Raw genomic sequence first — 19,266 nt, 5'->3', positions numbered from 1 at the left:
CCCTCTGCATAGACATTTTCTTTAATGATATGTTTTGTACACACAAGTAGATATTCAGTTTTTATTGATTTCGAATTGGAAACCATTCTCTATATAGCTGAATTTTATGCTTGCCTGTAGATACATTTTTACATTTTGCCATGTTCAACCAACTAAAAAACTATATTAAATGGATGAATTAATTGAAGGTGACTTGAACACTCTCCTTTCTCCTACACTTCAAGCCACTTCACACACATATTTTCCAAGTGTCCTCCTAAGATTAAGTTTTATATCAGTTACAGATATATCAGTTAGCACTAGAGGTCGTCTAGCCAAACAGCAGCTATACACTGGCCATAACTGGAGCAAAGGAGGTAGTCTAGGTCTAGTGGGGAATGGAGAAAGGTGAGTCCTACTTTGGGTACAGCCATCTCTGAGCAGACACCTTCAGAGGCTCAGAAACCTCAGTGACGGCTCTCTTGCTTCTTGCTCAGGATGAATAACTTTGATGACCGGTGACTCTTCATGTAGTGCCCTCATCCTGCCAAAAAGTAATTTTGTCCTGCAGAACAAATGAGAATTTACAGAGTTAACATTTGATTATGTTTTTTTTTAATTCAGCTGACAGAATTCTTTGAACGAGCTGATGGAGGGATCACACAAGACAGATGTCCAGCATGTCATTTCATTTTTTTAAAATTGCAATTTGTACAAAACAAGCAAAGTAACAATGATCAGTCTCAGCCAGCTAAGGCAATCATGTGGAATCATGATATGACAAATCTAAATAGAGAAATAAAACATTTAAAAAATGAACTGTAGGACAGAATTTGCAGACCTGTGGCTACGATGCTTAAACTTTAATCTAATTCATCTGGTTGACATTAAGATCATGTAAATTTCCTCTCTGTTTGATACCAGTGGCACGCCTAAGCTTTGTGAAAACCTTTGGCAATTTAGTATAAGCAAGAAAATTATACTTTGGTGTTTCCCAGCTTCAGAGCTGCTGTTTTGGCTAGGCTGGTAAACTATGCTCTCACCACAAACTCCCTGAGATCTTATTCAAATGTATCCTGTGCTCCCTGCAGACTGTGCACCACACCACTCATCACTCATTGCTGACCAGCTGTAGGACACAAACACCAAATCCTGATTCTGCTGAGAAGCTACAAGGCTTGCTCCTTTTCTCTGGACCCAAGCACTTCTCAAATTGAATGAAGCAGAAATTCAGAGTGACACCAATTACTCAATGCTAAGTGGGTAGTAATAGGCACTTCTTTTTCCACCAGGGGCCAAAGAAGCTATGCAGGGCTAGGCTACTACTATAGCACTTAATATATGGCCAAACTGATGCATGATCTTTACAGTACAGTGAAAGAAATTACAGCATTGTTCTGTGAGGAAACAGATGGATCTGTAAGCTCTGGCTGCTTAACTTCAGTCTTTGGTTTACATAAGAATAACAAAAAAGAGAGAATCTCCTTAACAGACTTTGTATTGTTAAAATGGTATATAATGTAATGTAAACCGGTTGCATAGGTGCTTGAGAATGCGATCTAATGAAAAAGTGGTAAACCCTCAAACACTGCCAGCACAAAAAAGCAGCTGCTACATTTTTTTCAGAGACTTTCAGGAAAATGGGAGGAAGTAGTACATTAATAACCAGACTGAAATTCCATTTTTGTTCACTTCAATTTTCAGTCTGACATTGTGTTCATGTTAGCCAATTATTATATTGTTTTCTTATTGTCAACAAATCACAAGGAAAGACCAAAACCAACATTGTGCTGGTCCATCTCTGAAAACTTTCTGCTCTGTTGGTGGCATGCTTTCCCAAGCCCATTAGTTCCTCCTGAAAAAGTAAATCATTAAAAACATTATTGCTAAGTTTTTTTAAAGTCTCAGTAATTTCCTAAATCAGCTGGGTACTGTACTGTAGTTACCGTAGTTTGTAACAAACTTTACAAGCAGAACTAAGCAGTGCCTTTGCTGGGGACTATTTTCAGCTGTGCATTAATACACAATTGGTACTCTGCTGCCTATTTCCAGAGGCATGACTGTATATGTGGGACAGTCAAAAGAAACTAGTGTGTATGTTTATTGTAATGCAGGAATATGTCACTGAGTGCAAGTGTGACTCACTGATGTGTTTATAATGGTGTTCAGACAACAATGGTGCTCTATGGTACAAAGGAATAAGCTATAGACTATACCTGATCATTGTTGGTTTTGGTCCTTGGATTTATCCTTTAACATTTTTAATCATAATAATGTTTTTTAAGTCTTCTTCTAATGCTTAACTACAAAACTGCAGTGGCAACAACAGCGTCAGTGCCTGTGTATACTGCATGTAATTAAAGTATTATACCTGAGATGTGAAAAAACATACAATTATATGAAACTGTAAAAACAATAAGGCTGTTTTGTATTTTAACAAATGAGGAAATTTGGTCTTACTGTTAACAACAGACATCATCAAGTATATATGAGATGATATGACTGGCCTCTTGTATTGTTTTTGGAATTAAATACATGTTGTTCTTTCAAATAAACCTTAATCAGCACCTTGAGAAAAGTGACATTGAGTTCACTTGCAGTACTAAAGCAGTGGATGGACAGTCAGAGAATTTACTGGCCTGGTCACATATGGCCAATGGGACGACAGTAGCTGTGTCCCCATCCAGAACACATTGTTAAGAGGTCAGTTGAGACAGTCTGACGTTTATATACAGGATGGGCAGGCTATAACAGAAGCCCTAAATACATAACAAAAACAAAACAGAAAAAACATTGTATATAAAGGATAAAAACATACATTTTTAAATTATTCAATACAAGATAAATGTCTCTGTAAACAAAATTGACTTCTCCGTGAAAGAAAAGGCTGGAGGCCTCCTTTTGCCCTCTCAAATTCATTAATATGGAGTCATTCAACTTGAGAGATCAAATCCCCAAATGTCAGAGGAAAATGTGACGTCCTCAGAAATTGGAGGATATGTTCCAGTTGTCCTCTTGGTGTCCAATATTTTGAACAGAGGTTTGTGTGTCCTGGACCTATGAGTCCTCCGGTGACAGCACAGGTGTCTAGCACCTCTAGCTGAAACACACAGGTCCGACAGTGAAGCCAAACTCGTATGTGAAGTTACCGCCTCCCATTAGTGCCAAGTCTCTCAGAGGAAGCAGCTGGAGGTCCTCAAACTCGAACACAGACTCGCGAGGTCTGGAAAGAGTCTCCTCTCCAGGCTGATACACAGGAAACAGAATAAATATGTTTCAATTCAATTCAAGACTCATTACCATGTTTTTATGAGACAGTAATGCTTCAGCGCGTTCCTCTTTTTTGTATCAATTAGAGCTGCAACTAATGATTATTTCTCTACAAGTTACATCCAGGATTTTCTATCTGGATCAAATTTCCATAAATATGACGTCTTGGACCTCAAACCATTATCAGAGCTTCAACAACAAACAGCATCAACAAACACGACTACTGTTAACAATAACAAGCTAATAATAATACTAAAGACCTTAGGGCTGGGTGATACGGCCCAAAATATTACCATGATAAACATTTTCATATCAGCCGATACTGATAATTAACACAACAAAACTAAAATAAAATAATGATAATTATCATTATCATTTTATTGCCCGGACCTAAAGGAACCTAATGTCTTTGCAATAACTTTACTGCCTTTACTATCTGGCATATTATAACCGGATATATTTTGACAGTTTGTACTTTTTTCTAATATTTTCTGGTTAAATATTCTCCAAATCATCTTAATGTGGAGGTGCTGTCAAAAGCTTCTCTGACCCAGAAAGTTTTATCAGTGAGTCAGAGGAGGGAGCTCACAGCTGTCAGTCAATACTTGATCAATACTCCTCTCATCATGTAAAAGAGATTTGACTTGACAACATCAGCAGTGCGACTAGCGCTTCCTCAAAGCTCTGAAGAGGAGAGCTGCACCAGGAAGGAATGTTTTACATACCACACAGTCTTTAAGTGCTCCAAGGTAACTTTGCTTCCTTGTGTCAGCGAGAAACTTGATGTCTCTGTCTGTCTGACCCAGTCTGTGTCCTGGTTGGCAGGAGTAGGTCACCGTCTGGATGGCAGTGCTGCTGTGTAACCTCAGAAAACGCATCTGGACCACATTAGCATCTGGATAGTAAAACTGAACAGAAGAACAATGATTTCATAGACAATCATAACATTAACAAGTAAAAAACAAGTACTAATTGGATGATGAATGAACAAAATGTCATTATATCAAATCATAGATTATAGAAAATAATACTGGAAAAATTACTGATAGTGTCTCCTAATGTGACAGAGTTACAAAGTATTTAGCAGCAAAAAAGCAGGAGTTGGAGGAGACAGAACTAGAGCTAAAAGGAGAGAATAGACTGATGTGGATTTCTACTGCCCCCTAGTGCCCAATAACAGCACTGATGTTCCAGAGGCATTCACGCACCTGAAAGCCCTGCTCCAGCCTGCTGAGCCACTCAAAAGATCCTTCTTCAGAAAATTCTTTCAGCCATGCTTTCATGGGCAGCTGCAGGCAGAGGAAGGAAGGCACACGTTTACAAATTTGAATGCAAGTCCTGCTTTCCTATAAGAGACCTGTGAAGGTTAATGATGTTCACACAGCTGCTGATGGACTCTGGATTAGCATGCAGCTCAAGCATGAACCCGAAGTAAATTGGCTACCTCTGCAATAGATGCATCCACTTCACACTCCCCATGACCAATTCTTATTATTCTTTGGATGAGCGAGTCAATGTTTTGTAGTATTGACTGTTTTAGAGTAGGAAAGGTGAGAGGTGAATGTGTGTGTTTTCATACACACTGCAGTACAGAAAAGGATGATAATAATGAGAATAATGATCCTGATACCCTCTGAATGAATGTAGTGTCTCATTCAGCCGGGCATTGCTCCCCTCGCTCCCACAGGGAGGCATGCACAAAGCTTAAATTGTTGAATACTGTCTCTTTTAAAGGATTTTTTTCATAACAATACAGCAAAGTTCAAGTTCAAGTCATCTCTGCAGATGTCTAAGTCAACACTGTGAAAGTGTGAGCGGACTGAAAATTTATCAGATTGAGATTCAGGTCATACGACACAGCTAAGTGAAAATAGCAGGTTTGTCATTGATCCAGAGGAGCAATTTCCTGCAGCTCCTCTCTGGTGATGTCTTCATACCTGAGAGTCACGAGGATGAAGACAAGTCTGTTTTGATGTGGAAGAGAAGCTGCAGTAGGCCAGCAGAGCATCAGCTGGGCTGCCCTGGTTGGGGTCGATGTAATACATACCTGTAGAGAAAGGTTAGTGAGAGCTCAGTGTGATCTGCAGGGATCAAAGTATTATTCTCCACACAGGAAGACAAGAGCAATACTGGCAACCGGCCGCTCTAACATGCTGGACTCTGCTCTCTAAATACAGAGGTAGCTGCTGCTGATCACTGATGTGATGTGATGACAGTCACAAGCATTAGCTTTTAACGATTCATGTATTTTAATGTCAAATAAGAATTACCTTTTTAATAGGTTTTATCTTTCTAAACATAACAAACAATAAAACTACAATTATATACTGCCAGAATATACATAATATTTAGAATACAGTATTTAAGATCAAAAATCAGAAATGTTATTTATTATGTTACAGAAGCTTTCATGGAGGATGATGCATACATGCAACAGAGGGCAGAGTTCAGGACTTCAACTACAGTAACTCAGTGATTTCTAAAATATAATATATACTGTAAGTGTGGATTAGTGCGATTTCATAGTTTCGGTGACTGACCACTGCTGTATTCAGGATGACAGAGCCAGAGTTCCAGACAGGTGGTGGCAGGATGCTCCTTGCTGCCATCAGGAGGATCCACCAGCAGCCGAAGCTCCTGCTGCAGAGAGTCCAGCACAGTCTGGATCAGGGGATAGTTGGGCTTGTCGGACACATACATCAGGTCCTGGACATGGAAAGAGAATCAGAAAAATGGTAGGGTTTTTTTTTTTTACTTGAATAGCTAAGAATAATTTTCAGCATGCCATAACAATTGAAATCCTGTATTTCTTAATTCAACATATTGCACATGCTCTTAAGATAAATGCTTTTGTGATTGTAATCCTACATTGAATACTTTAGATGGACATTAAAGATATGAATAACTTGCCTTGAGTTGAGTCAAGGTCAGGTTTAGTGACTGTCCTGGAGGTCCAGGAACACCAGGTGGACCCTAAAACACAAGGTTGGTGCACAAATGACTACATCATCACATGAGAAATACAGAAAATATAAACTGTGTTGTCTAACTCTGGTATAAACCTACAGGGAGGCCCCTCCTGCCAGGCAGACCAGGCAAACCTTGGTATCCTTTCAAACCCTGCAGGGAGGAGATCATATGATGAGCACAACATGCAATTCTGCTCTGTTCTGCTTAGTAATACCACACCACCGACTATAAAACACACTGATATTAAAATAAAGACTCCCATTATATTCTAACACCAACTCCAAAGTGTGACAGCTTTATGATCCTAATGTAAAACATCCTCCGAGGCGTTTGCTTCAGGTAATGGTGAGTAAGAGCTTAAGTGTGAGGACAAGGGTGCTTGACTTGATGATTTCATACCTTAGATCCAAACAAACCCTGAAACACAGGAGGGAACAGGAGAAGAAAAGGCCATTAGTATGATGTTCCACTGTGAAGTGGATTTATCAACATAGAGCTTTCGAGTCCTTTTATCTACTGCATTATGAACCCATCAGCCACGGCCAGATTAACAGATTTTATGACCCAAGTCAATGGATTTTTTTCCCCTTAAGGCACAGTGGGTTGAACATAGTCATCATGTGCTACTGAACTGTGAAGGATTCAACAGACTGGCATCTGATTAGTTGGCTGACAGATAGCAGTCTGTACTTTACAGGAACGACTGGGTTTATTATAAAACAATAACATTTCCATCACACGTTCCTCTTCTGCGCTATCTCCATTCTTCAGACACTGTCTGGAAAAACAGTATCTGAGTGACAGATGAACTGCTTGAATTTAAAATACTGAATATCCCAGAGAAAAAAAAAAGAATGTGTAAAAATGCATTGCCTGAATAAACTTTGTATGTCCAAAGGGAATTTCTCAGTTTCACAGTTGTTCTGCTTGAAACAAAGCAGCAAAATCTAAAAACCAAGCTGAAAAAGCAAAGTACTGGTTAAAAACAAAGGAACAGAGGGATAGGGCAGGTGGCAGCAATAAATAGTGGATATTAAATAACCAAAATGTGCTGCACAAGTTTGTAAAAATCTATTTTACAAAGTGAATTAAAAACTTACAGGCATCCCTGGCATCCCTAGTACACCCCTCGGCCCTGGAGGACCAATATTCCCCTTAAAAAAGAGATCAATTAAACTGGAGATCATTAAAACGTATTTACATCTCATCAGAATTCAAGCTTCAAAACACAAGGGCTAAACTAACATGACAAACTACAAACCTGCTCTCCTTTCAGACCCACTGGACCTGGAAACCCAACGGGACCACGGATTCCCTTAGGAGAAAAAAAAGGTAGCAAGATTGTATTGATTATCTGTTGACCTGGTAAACAGATACATAAACAAACAGCACCTGTTTTTAGGTCTTGTGCTCTTGATTATGACACACTTTTCAGACAGAGGCTGTGATCATTGCTTACTACTTCACCATCACACCCACAGACAAAGTTACCACCTAAACTATTATCATTATTACTTGCTTTGCAGACATTATGTTTACCGCCTTATTAACATATTACACCCTGACAGCTCCTACCTTCGTGCCATCAACTCCAGGTGGTCCAGTCAGTCCCATCTCTCCTTTCTCCCCCTGAGGACACAGACACTGCAGTTTAAACTCCTCAATAAAAAACTGTGCTGATCTGCTGAAGCTGAACTGAACCCTGCAGGTAAACACATTTTAAGAGGCGAAGCAACAACAACAGCTCAGTATTAATGGTATTTCTCACTTCCTCGCATGTTGCTATGACAATCAGAGCAACATGAAAGTTGTTTGTCACTTGTTGCAAAGAAGTTATCACTGCTTTGGAAATGATTTGCCTATGTTGTTTATTGGTTATGATACTGTTGTGAGCCCACATATTTCCCTGATTAGTGGAATTACAGCTCTGTAATGCCATATTATACTTGTCATCTACAATTCCCTGTTTCATTGATTTGATTTATTTTTGTTTCATTTTATATTATTTTTTATTAGTACTTTTTTAAGTAATCTTTTTCTCAGGGTATGTATGGATATACATATTTTACATACATATATATTTCCTGATTTTACTTGAAAGATAAAAGGTACACTACATCTCTACCTGAAGCTGGTGAGTGTTTTTCACAGATATACTGTGTAAATGGAGGAAATACAAATCACAATGTTTTACTGGATCTAAGTTAAACCACTAGCTAGCCTTGTTTTAACAAACTGAATCCAGTGAGATCCAGTGGTCCTGAATGGAAAGCTTTCACTCAGTCTGTGGCAGGGTTATTAATTATTGTTTACCTCTTTTCCCTTTTCACCTTGATCGCCCTGGTCTCCACGTAACCCAGGGATTCCCTTAGTGACAAAAATACAAGACAAGACATTGAGTGGATGACAATTCACCGTCTATTAAAATGCATTTTAACTGCAAAATTGATTACTTTGTGGATCTCATCACATTGAACAGGACAGGTTGCTGAGCAGACCGTCTCAGAGGTAATGTTCAGCTATGACATAAAAACGGATGAAAGGACATGAACAAATAAATTGACTTACGATGAGACCTGGCCACCCAGAGAGGCCCTCCGGTCCCGTGTCTCCCTTCTCGCCCTGAACGACACAACAAAATCTACTGTCAGCTCATGAATCATAATTAAACTAGGTGTACAGAAAGCCTGAGGTCTTGTTTCAATATATCTCACCTTTGGTCCTCTGTCTCCCCTGGTCCCCCTGAGTCCAGCCTTGCCTCGTTTCCCCTGAGGACGAGTTCGCCATGTTTTACAATGAGGCAACCGAAAGCAAGAGGACACACACACACACACACACACACGAAACAAGCTAATATTTTATGTATGAATCTGTTCATGCAGTATCTGTCAGAATGGCTGTTTCCATTTTCCTTTTTATCCCATGTGGACCTGCCACAGTGTCTGTATGAAAGTTCCATTATAAACAGAGATAATGACTGAATATGTCTTGCTACTTCCTTACATTATTGAGAGCTGCATTTCACCTGCAAAACCTTCACAGCACTGAGGAGGAAAGTTCTTACCCTCTTGCCAGCCTGACCGGTCTTCCCTGGTGATCCAGTCTTGCCATCGTCTCCCTGTAGGAGTAAAACAAAAACTCATCAGTATCTTTAGCCACTTCCGGGACAAATTCCAAATGTAAGTGGTGATGTGTGGCAGCTGCAGTGATGTTATCTGTCTAAACATTCGTGCATACTGTACATGTTCCTGGTGGGGAAATGAACTGCTCCTTCTCCTGTCTGTAGAATAAATATGAAGCTGCAGCCACTAACTGGTTAGCTTAGCTTAGCTTAGCTGGAATCAGAGGGGAATCGTCTTACCTTCTCCCCTTTCAAGCCTTGTTTCCCCTCAGGTCCTGGTCTTCCTTGCGCCCCCTGCACAGCAGTAATAGTTTATTCTCACTTTGATGTTCAGATAATTGGCTTTCACACAGACACCACATTACAAACACATTATTTTTGAATGTTAATTCTCAATAATTAATCGCTACCAAACGACTGGTATAATTAGAGACCAGCTGCTGAAGGCAAAAATGTGATTTCATCATCTGCAGTGTTTCTGTGCTGTACACAACCACAGACTTACAGGAGCTCCTGTGGGACCTGGGGGACCTTGGGGTCCCACCTCTCCAGGTGGCCCCTGAAAAAGAAACAGAAGAAGCACAAATAACATCGCTAGTGTTGTTGAGGGCAAAGAGGTAACATCAGACAAAGTGCTTATGCTGCTTAACAGTGTTTAGTTTTCACCTCAAACCCTGGGAGAGCTGGAGGACCTCGGATTCCTGGCAGACCGTCCTCACCCTGCACAGATAATCAGTATTAATGAGGTAGATTTATGGATATTTCCACACAAGCCAGGCATCACAAATCCATCTTAACAGATAAACATACAGATATACACATACATATTCTTTAAGAAGATGCAGACCCATGCAGGCACACTGAGATCATATTTAGTTGAATTATAACCGTCATACAGTAGGTACATGAAAACCCCACCAACCTGTTCCCCTGGTGGACCTGGAAGTCCTGGCTCTCCCTTCAGTCCCTGTGGCCCCGGCTCCCCTTTAGCTCCCTGGTCTCCGTGAGGTCCAAATGATCCCACTGCACCCTGCCATGCAAACATCATGAAAATGCATTTGCAATACAATACAATCACCTTGACAAGTTATCTGGTATTTTTTGTGACAGATGAAATATTGATTTGAGTGTAACGTGCATCGAAGACAAATCAAATAAAGTGAACAACTTCCTGATACTCAAGGACACTTACAGGTGGTCCCAGCCTCCCTGTGTCTCCTCTGACACCACGTGCTCCAATTATTCCCTATGGACGAGACAAAGAGAGAGCAAAATTAACTGCTCTCCACATATATACTCTATACAGTGCTGTACAAAATGTTAAATGGAATCAGAGTTTACCTGAGGGCCTTGTGACCCAGGAGGTCCAGTAATTCCTAAGGCCCCAGACTCCCCCTGGAGAGACGAATGAAAATGAATCATTAATGTTTCTCCTTTGACATTTCTTCTAATTTAACAGATTAGATTCAAGCAGAGCTCTGTGGGTGATCCACTGTACAGTGAAAAAAGGTTTATCAGAAGCAGTACAGTATGTGCCTGGCAAGGCTGGGGGTCCCTCTCAATCAAGTGAAGAGGACCAGCACTGACACATCAAAATGACCAGTTCACATTCATGAACTTAAGCACAGTTTCTCTGGGTGAGGTAAACTCTAAGATGCTTCCTTTTTTCACTCTACACAAGAATGAAACATGCACTGAGGCCCAGCAGGTAACAATAGCAGTTTTGCTGCAGCATGCTGTTGTCAAGCAAGCCTGAAAAACATTTGTTTTAAATTGTGACTGTGATGATGGGTTGTTCTTGTTACCAGGAATCTCATCAGTTCAGTTCAGCTTTGTCCTGTTTTCATATAGTTAAGTGAAGCAGTTATTAAGAGCACTGTGGGTGTCTGACAGCAGCTTGTTAGTGAAACTTTTTATTACCTTCTGTCCCTGAGGTCCATCCGGCCCCACAGGTCCACGAGGGCCTGTGATTCCCTAAAATGAGCACAAACACATCACAGACAAAGAATGTGTGTGTGGAAACAGGAAGAACAATTAAAAACAAGACATACCAGTCAGATAGATCAATAAATGTCAATCACAGCTGTGAACTGTTCAGTAAAGGTTAATTTAAAGGTCACTCTTAACAACACGTCATCAATACATGCTAATAACAAACTGACCTTTAATCCTGCCAGACCTGCAGGTCCCACTTCACCCATGAGCCCCGGTTCACCCTGTTGAAGAGAATGAATATGACATCAGGAACACTCTCTGCTGGTTTCCATCTGATCAATTCTAAACATATTGCCTCTTGAGACTCTTGAGATTTTAGGGATATTACATGGTTGCTATTGCCACCAATGTGTGAGGAGGAATATTCACCATTAGTCCAATGTGGCCCTTGTCTCCCTTTGGACCCCTTTCTCCATTTTCTCCAAGGGCTCCCCAGGGGCCTTCTCGACCAGACAAACCTAGAGGTCCCACCTCGCCCTGTCGAGAGCAAACATCACCCGGAGAGTCAAACAAACACAATCATCCTCCTACATAAGATCAGAGATGTGAACACGACAAGCTTTAACTTATCCATTCACCTGAAACTGAAGTAAAGTAGTAGTAAAGTTTACCTTCTCCCCTTTAGGACCAGGATCTCCAGCTTCACCAGGAAGCCCGACATCACCCTGCAGAGGAGTTAACACACGTTAGATGTGCAGTTGTTTTGTTTCACATTTGATCTAGTTTGTTACTGTATATTGTATCTTGGTGCTTGGGTTCATCTCTGAAGCATGCATGACAGAAGAACCAGCAGCACATTTTACTGTTTTTCAAGACAGCCTTTTACATTCCATGAAAAATGTGTTTAAATATGCCAATATGAAAAAATCAATTAAACACTCTACTAGCTTTCCGTAGGACTTAATAAATGTTTTGCTGACAATATAAAGATCAGCAGTTTGTGCAACACACATTTCATCAAACTGAGTGAAGACCCATCGAAAGTATCACAGAAATTACAAGCCATGCCAGTTCTCTCTGCTGATTTGTTATATAATCAACATCTGACAACCCTCAGAAGAATCCGAGGTAAGCACTGCCGCCAACACATCATCAGGAAAATGTAATTTCACAGCTTACGTAACAGTGGTGGTGGTTTGATGCTCTTCAGACTGTTCTTATACCTATTTCATGGAGCATCTGAAATATTTTTAGACATAATAGGCTGATAACAATCTAATCCTACCAATAAACAACACACAAAACAAGCACATCTGTTCAACACACTTTGAACACTGTTCGTGTGATGTTATGAAGTAAACATGGTGGAGGCGATGGTGATCTGATGAGGTCCTTAAATTCTTCTTCTTCACTGAATTGGAAAATCACCCCCTGTGGAGCTGCTCTGTCATTTATGGACAGCAGCTCAACATGTGTGTCAACATCTGTAATCGTTTGTGAAGAACATCTTCGTATAAATGCAACCTACCTCTTTACCCACTGGTCCAGGTGGTCCCTGAAGGCCTTTTGGGCCCTCATATCCTCTCTCTCCAGGAGGCCCTGGGGGACCAAGTTTCCCACAGGGCCCTAGGTCCCCCTGTGAAATACATGTTACATGTTGAGAATACATGTTTTGGTTTTCTGCAGACTGACACAACAAAGTCAATATAGCTTCACGCTGTATGAAACAAATGCACTTTAACTAATTTGTTAAGTTACTTATGGTGTGTGCAAACAGTGATGCAAAGACTGGTGCTGCTGCAATTACTGACCTGGTCTCCTTTCCGTCCAGGTGGGCCCTCAATTCCTGTTTGGCCAGGGAGACCCTGATGAGTCAAAGATCAAAACAATAATCAACTGAGGCCATGCTGCAGCCTGTGATCATCAAAAAGCTTAACTTCCAAACTTCAGGCTAAAACTGCAGAGGGAAAATTGCTTGTTTAGACAAGATTAGCTGTAGACTGGATCACAGGTTAGTGAATGCACTTAAATTTAGATGTCCTCTGTTAGTTCTGTTAGTTCTTCACTATAAAACTTTACCAACCTGTTCTCCATCTTGTCCTGTTGGGCCGGCATCACCAGGTGAACCAGGTAAGCCCTGGTAATCATAGTATGAGTTCAGTAACATACATCACGTAACATAAATTAATGTTACACAGATAAAAATATCACACAACAACATTCTCTCATGTACTGTAGTTTACCTTGGGTCCTCGTCTCCCTGCTGCTCCTAATAACCCATCAGCACCCTGTGGTCCCTGAGGAGCCCAACAAACAAGCTGTTAAACAACTGTTTCTATAATACGACAGGTCAATCGGATGTTCAGACAGTTGTATTTAATTAAAAGTATAGATGGGTGGTCATCTTTCCAGACTACAAGTGACATAAGGAAAAACAGCAGTCGATGGTAGGTACCCACTCACTGGGATTCCTGCTGGCCCCTGTGGCCCCTGAGGTCCTGGGGGACCTATGCTTCCCCTGGGTCCAGGTTTTCCTGGTGCCCCATCTGCACCTGGAACACCTGGAGGGCCCTGGAAATCACAGAACAGCTGTTAGAACAGAGATCAACCCTAAAACCTTTGTGTTGAAATAATCCAATCTGAGAGTTTGAAAGTCTCACCCTGTGATTTAATCTATAATCTGTTGCACTTTTTGCATTTGTTGTTGCTTCAGCGTGTCAGTGCTATGTAAAGTTTATCAATAACAGTCAGTCAGTTGTGACTCTGCTTCAGTCGAATCAGTCAAATCTCATTTGAAAAGACAACTGACGGAAGCATTAAGAGATCCAAGTAAGTACACACAACAAATGCAAACATATGTTCTGGTTTAATGAATCAGTGGCGCACATCAGTGAGCACAGTCATAAAGTGACAGCTGACATTTTTCTAGTTCTGTGACGACTGGTTCATTGACTGTAAGACATTATCAGCAGCTGTTACAGGGACTTCACTGATAAACAATCAATTAAAATCAACATTTTTCACTCAATTTAAGAGCAGTGAACTCAATTTCACGATGGATTGAATTCCTCCTCAATGAAAAGGATGTCTCTGCTTTATTCTATCTTTATCTCTATTCATTACTGTATTGATGTTGCACAAATAATGATGTTATGCAGTTTTGCTTTCTATCTCTAACTCTGTGGGGGGCATGTGCACAGCAATTCTGATCAAAGGAAGCTTCATGAATATGTTAAGTCTGATTTGTTGATGAGGGAACATACACAACCTTGTATATAATTGTTTTGTTTTTTTTGGTGCAGAACTCAACTGCAACTTGTGACAGGTTTCTTCCTCTGGACAGGCAGCAGCATCAGTATACATGTTTTTGATGTCTGACACCAAACCTGAGCTTGGCTGGTTAATAATTACAGACACACCACCCTGCTGTGCAGTGTGCACATCCTCTCTCTTCATGATGAGTCAAATTATCAAACCAAAATAAAAATAAAAAGCTCTGTGCCCCCATCTAAAATGCAATTTAAATGCAAACACAAAGCCTCACAACACAGAATAAATACAGTCCTACAAAACTTGATGCAATGCTCATCTTCACTACGAACTGAAACTCACTGCTGGGCCTTGTATCCCTTTGGGGCCTTCATCTCCAGGTCGACCCTGTGAGAAACAGCAGAAGTTCCAGGTAAGCCACTGGCTGATAAGGAAACAGAAAACTGAAAGACATGGTCTGTTGGTTCTGAAAGTTTCCCTACAAATGTAACTCTGTCTGTCCCAAGGAAATGTAGATGGCACAATTTTTAAATCCCAAACAGTCCCAAAAACACCAATAGTAACAGCAGCCTCCATGTCCCCCAAACTTTTCACTGTCTGTGTCAGAGTCTGGCAAGCACCACAACAAAATCCATTAGAATCCCAATAAGCAGCTTCAGTGAGTGTGAAGCTCATGCTAATGTTATCCTGTTAGTCTTCATGTGAATATCACTGTGTATCCACTTTTCCACGATGAATAGATTTAAATCTGTAAATCTGTCTGACATGTTTTTTTTTCTGAGCAGTATTAGAGGATTATGTACATTATGTTTGCTGCACTAATTTTACAAACCAAATTTCCTTAAGAACAGTAAGTTTAAATGATTAAAAAACACTGGCATCACAGTTTAAATCCATCAACAAGATGTGGGGCAGGCAACATATCTAGTTCTCTGATTTAGGGCCCAGACTCTCTTATTAAAGGTTTCTCTCACCTGAGGTCCCGGGGGTCCCTTCTCTCCAGGCGGACCTGGCAGACCCTGATAAAGAAAAACAGACAAGGCAAGTCAGAACATGTTCATCCCACCCATGATTCACATTTCTATCTGAGCACTGTTATGAGAAATAAGACAGAGAACATCTGGGTTTATTGCGTCAGCTCATAAATTGATAGAGGACATTTTCTCAGCCACAATCTGACCTCAAACTGTAAAAGAATGTTTCTATTGTTGGCCAAGGAACACAGTGACACAATAACACACATAAAATATCATACAACAAACATTGATTGTAGTGCTTCTTTTTGTCCATGGTTAGCATAGTGTAAGAGTTGGATGGATTGAATCTTGCCATTTACTCTATAATTACCTTTATACTTTTTGACATATGAAAGCTGATTAACAGAAACAGTTAGGCCTGACTGCAGTCAGCCAGTTTGTGGAACATGGGGGAAAGTGGGCATCAGTCTGTTAGCCACCTGTAACAGGGAAACTTTCTGAAGTTAGCCTTTTAGTGATATATTAATCCAGTCAGTCAACTAACTGTGCCAAATGTCCCATCTGCACTGAGGGCCAGTATTTCAGTCCATTCAGTGCAGTGAACACAGTTCACCCCTGTATTTAGTGTTCAAGCCCACAGCTGATGAGTCCAGCTCCACAGTGCTGTAGGACTTTTCTCTCTGTCAGATTGATGGATTTCACTACAGCTGTGGGCAACCGAGTGAGTGAGCAAAACGTGTGTCCTGTGACACTGCAGGAAGGACTGTGGAGACAAAGTGAGCTTCAGGAAACAGTCCATTACTGAAACTAACTCTTTCCATGCAAGAGGGACTTTCTTATTCCCAAATCTAACCAACCAAAAGAGAGGAGGACTGATTTATAGGGTGCAGAAACTTTGACGGGTTTCAAGAGCCAAGTTTGACCTTCCAGCCTCACTCACAACTTTAACAGAAACAGAGGAAACAACATCAGTTTCAGAGAAAGAGAGACTTTGTCTAATTATAGAAACAAAAACAAAACTATTTCAGTTCCTGCCATTTCCCTGTGTGAGTACAGTTTATGCTTGTATAGAGTCTGGTGTGTGTTCGTAGACATTTACATGTTAGGAACACCTGTACACCTCATTATTTATGCAATAATCCGATCATGTGGCAGTAGGGCCTTACATACAATCACGTAAATACAGGACAGGAGGTTTGGTTAATGTTTACAATGTTCCTCAAAAGTCAGAATGGGGGAAAATATGATCTCAATGACTTCGTAGCTAAGTAACACAGTAAATACAATTAGGTGATTTGTAGGTGAGTCACACATCAAGTTGTCTCTTTGGTAACTGTGCTGCTGTTTTATTCTTTTTGTATCTGTTGTTTTGTACTGTATTTTCTTTTGTCATTTTTTTTGACACATTCTGACATTTTGGCCAAAACTCTGAAAAAAGGGATTTGACCCTGAGAGATATGAAATGACCCTGATCCCAACAGACAGTCCCAATGTGTAAAATAAAAAATACATGATAGTCTTTTTCATTGTTATACAGCATTTCAACCTGTAGCAGGTTCCAGGACAAATGTGCCACACAGTAAAATACAGTTAAATCCCCTAGAGGCTTCTCTTTGTAAAGTTGTATAGATGGCAGCCATTCAGCTCTACTTTTTCTACTTCGCTGCCAAAGTCTGTACAGTTGAACTGGGCTGTTACATGTGGAAAAAAACGCTTTATCGTTGAGGATTTCTCCTGGTGCTCAGTTGTTTGTCGTCCATCAGCTGGACGTGCCATCTCACTCTGCCATTAGACTTGCCACCAATGCCCCCCACAAAATCAATCACTGTGACCTGTGAGCCTCCATAAACTGGCAGCCCGGCACCCCAGCTGCACACTTCAATGGTTTATTTTCCAAACCTTCCTTGGTGTGACCCCATCATTGCTTCTGTCTTAATCGAATCCTCTGAACAACACTCCAGTACAGTTCCCAGGGGTCCACTGATAGGAAATAAAAGGCAAAAATAAACTGTACACACTTACTGGAGGTCCTGACTTCCCGACAGGTCCAGGGTAAACCTCGTAAACCTGGCTCACCCTGGTGGAGAAGAAAAGAAGAGACTGTTATTGTGATCACTGCCAGGGATTATATTATTTCCTAAACTTTTTAACATCCTTTACTATTGTCACGTACAATAACATGTGAAGTTCCACTCCTGGTCCTCTCCTATCTCCTTTTACAAGGCTTTAACATGAGAGATATATGAGACAGAGATAACCATACCCTTTCTCCTATGAAACCTGGAGGCCCTCGCATGCCCACATTCCCCTGGATACCCTGATGAGAGGGAGCAAACAGATGGAAGAACTGAATTATCAATTGATGTTACAAATCCAGCTAATCCAGCACCACACAACCAGATCTATATGTATTATTAGCTTATGGAGTATTTTGAAAAATAACTTTTTTGTATCTATGTCTAATAGTTTGTAGAATATACAGACTATGGGTAAGGGCTCATTACCCTCAGTAACCTTCTGTTTTTGGGAAATAAACTTAATTACTTTCTTGCCAAGATTTAGATCAATGCCACTCTCATATATACACTAAATATGAAGTAACAAATTAATGTATTTCCTATAACTCCTTTCACAGTCTAGTCTTTTATTTTAGGAAAAACACTGTCTTTATAACTTGGAATAATTTCTTATTATTCTTATTCCACAATTTCCCCCTCACTTTCTATTGGTGGAAGATTTTTTTGAGCTGAAGACGACATCATTTACTATAAATTCAACGAACCATGTCATTTTTTAACAGTGAAAACACCATGGGTGTATGGGGCTGTAAAAATCTCTTGTGAAAATCAATTACAGCCATTCTGAAAAATTACCATTATTATTATTATTATTACAAAAACTGAAATGCTCATCAGAACATGCCACACACAAAACATCTTGCTGTGTAAAATGCTCATTTCTTTCATAGGAACACATTATGACCTGTAATTCTGAATAACAAACCTCTTCTCTAAAATATCTTACACTTCAGTTACAGGCCAGTTTCACATTGTTGTTTGCATTAAATAGGTTTAAGCAGCAAAACAATAATTTTACTGCACATTAAGCATTACATTGGTGAAAACTGAATCTATGAACTACAGAAATACACTTATATATATCAAATTTAAGTCTCTCTTCTTGGAGCTTTTGGGATTTCTGTGCTCGACATCTTGATCATTTTGTCAAGGATCCATAACCAATGCTTTTATAATGCTTTCACAGATGTTAAGTCTTAATGTGTAACAATACACTACTGTTCATCTTCTGTATATTCTGCACACAGTGTGTATTTGCTATAAAAAGGTAGTGCAGGTGCATTCCTTGTATCTGCCCTGCTGAGGAATCACTTACATACATGCCTACTGGGCCCTGAGGTCCCTCCATGCCTGGCTTCCCTGTGAAACCCTGAGAAAACACACACATAAAACACACATCTACATAACACATAACTGACAAAATACACACATATTATAAGTATCTGTGTGCCTGCGGACCCACCCTCTCTCCTGGGGGTCCCGGTAAGCCTGGAGGTCCGGTCTTTCCTGGATGGCCCCTATAAGATGAAAACACAAGAGCCAAAGCACCAGTCAATGTTTTAACAATGATGCTGCCCATCAAACGTATTTAAAGAAACCTCAGACATATTTTGAAGAAATGCTTGTTTGCCACTGACCAGAGATTGGATTAAAGAACTAGTATCAC

At 40.3% G+C, this 19,266-nt stretch overlaps 2 protein-coding genes across 2 annotated transcripts in view; both read right to left on the bottom strand.

Annotated features, from left to right (window-relative positions):
• Positions 1-563: 563 nt before the first annotated feature.
• On the bottom strand, positions 564-19,117 carry si:ch211-196i2.1 (collagen alpha-1(II) chain). Its single transcript, XM_051072781.1, has 36 exons — positions 19,063-19,117; positions 18,916-18,969; positions 17,786-17,839; positions 17,545-17,599; positions 15,520-15,564; positions 14,888-14,932; positions 13,739-13,846; positions 13,519-13,572; positions 13,359-13,412; positions 13,087-13,140; positions 12,804-12,911; positions 11,947-12,000; positions 11,705-11,812; positions 11,503-11,556; positions 11,261-11,314; positions 10,682-10,735; positions 10,533-10,586; positions 10,263-10,370; positions 10,007-10,060; positions 9,846-9,899; positions 9,581-9,634; positions 9,284-9,337; positions 8,934-8,987; positions 8,788-8,841; positions 8,533-8,586; positions 7,795-7,848; positions 7,481-7,534; positions 7,320-7,373; positions 6,619-6,636; positions 6,316-6,369; positions 6,160-6,222; positions 5,790-5,955; positions 5,187-5,296; positions 4,458-4,538; positions 3,975-4,157; positions 564-3,225 (listed from the first exon to the last, which is right to left on the bottom strand). The coding sequence occupies exons 13-36, from the start codon at positions 11,705-11,707 to the stop codon at positions 3,076-3,078; spliced, it is 1,692 nt and encodes a 563-aa protein (XP_050928738.1). The 5' UTR covers positions 11,708-11,812; positions 11,947-12,000; positions 12,804-12,911; positions 13,087-13,140; positions 13,359-13,412; positions 13,519-13,572; positions 13,739-13,846; positions 14,888-14,932; positions 15,520-15,564; positions 17,545-17,599; positions 17,786-17,839; positions 18,916-18,969; positions 19,063-19,117; the 3' UTR covers positions 564-3,075.
• LOC108889012 (collagen alpha-2(I) chain) overlaps positions 11,794-19,266 on the bottom strand; it is a 65,425-nt gene continuing 57,952 nt past the window's right edge. Inside the window, exons 33-43 of the mRNA XM_051072801.1 lie at positions 18,916-18,969; positions 17,781-17,839; positions 17,545-17,599; positions 15,520-15,564; positions 13,739-13,846; positions 13,519-13,572; positions 13,359-13,412; positions 13,087-13,140; positions 12,804-12,874; positions 11,947-12,000; positions 11,794-11,812 (exon numbers count right to left, since the gene is read on the bottom strand). Of these exons, the coding sequence (XP_050928758.1) occupies positions 11,794-11,812; positions 11,947-12,000; positions 12,804-12,874; positions 13,087-13,140; positions 13,359-13,412; positions 13,519-13,572; positions 13,739-13,846; positions 15,520-15,564; positions 17,545-17,599; positions 17,781-17,839; positions 18,916-18,969 (627 nt within the window). The remainder of the gene's footprint in view (positions 11,813-11,946; positions 12,001-12,803; positions 12,875-13,086; positions 13,141-13,358; positions 13,413-13,518; positions 13,573-13,738; positions 13,847-15,519; positions 15,565-17,544; positions 17,600-17,780; positions 17,840-18,915; positions 18,970-19,266) is intronic.

The sequence above is a fragment of the Lates calcarifer genome, linkage group LG9 (genome assembly GCF_001640805.2).
Source record: "Lates calcarifer isolate ASB-BC8 linkage group LG9, TLL_Latcal_v3, whole genome shotgun sequence".
Taxonomy (NCBI): Eukaryota; Metazoa; Chordata; class Actinopteri; family Centropomidae; genus Lates; species Lates calcarifer.
The sequence above is the reverse complement of the archived record's forward strand: the minus strand, read 5'-3'. Positions and strand labels throughout refer to the sequence as shown.

Bases quoted from the DNA above. Each gene is read 5' to 3' on its own strand.
- si:ch211-196i2.1 (XM_051072781.1), bottom strand. The intron at 9,635-9,845 runs GTAAGTCTGTGG...ACTGCTGTGCAG, and splicing joins CAGGTCCCACAGGAGCTCCT to GGGGCGCAAGGAAGACCAGG. The intron at 8,587-8,787 runs GTAAGTCAATTT...TTTGTCACTAAG, and splicing joins CTGGGTGGCCAGGTCTCATC to GGAATCCCTGGGTTACGTGG.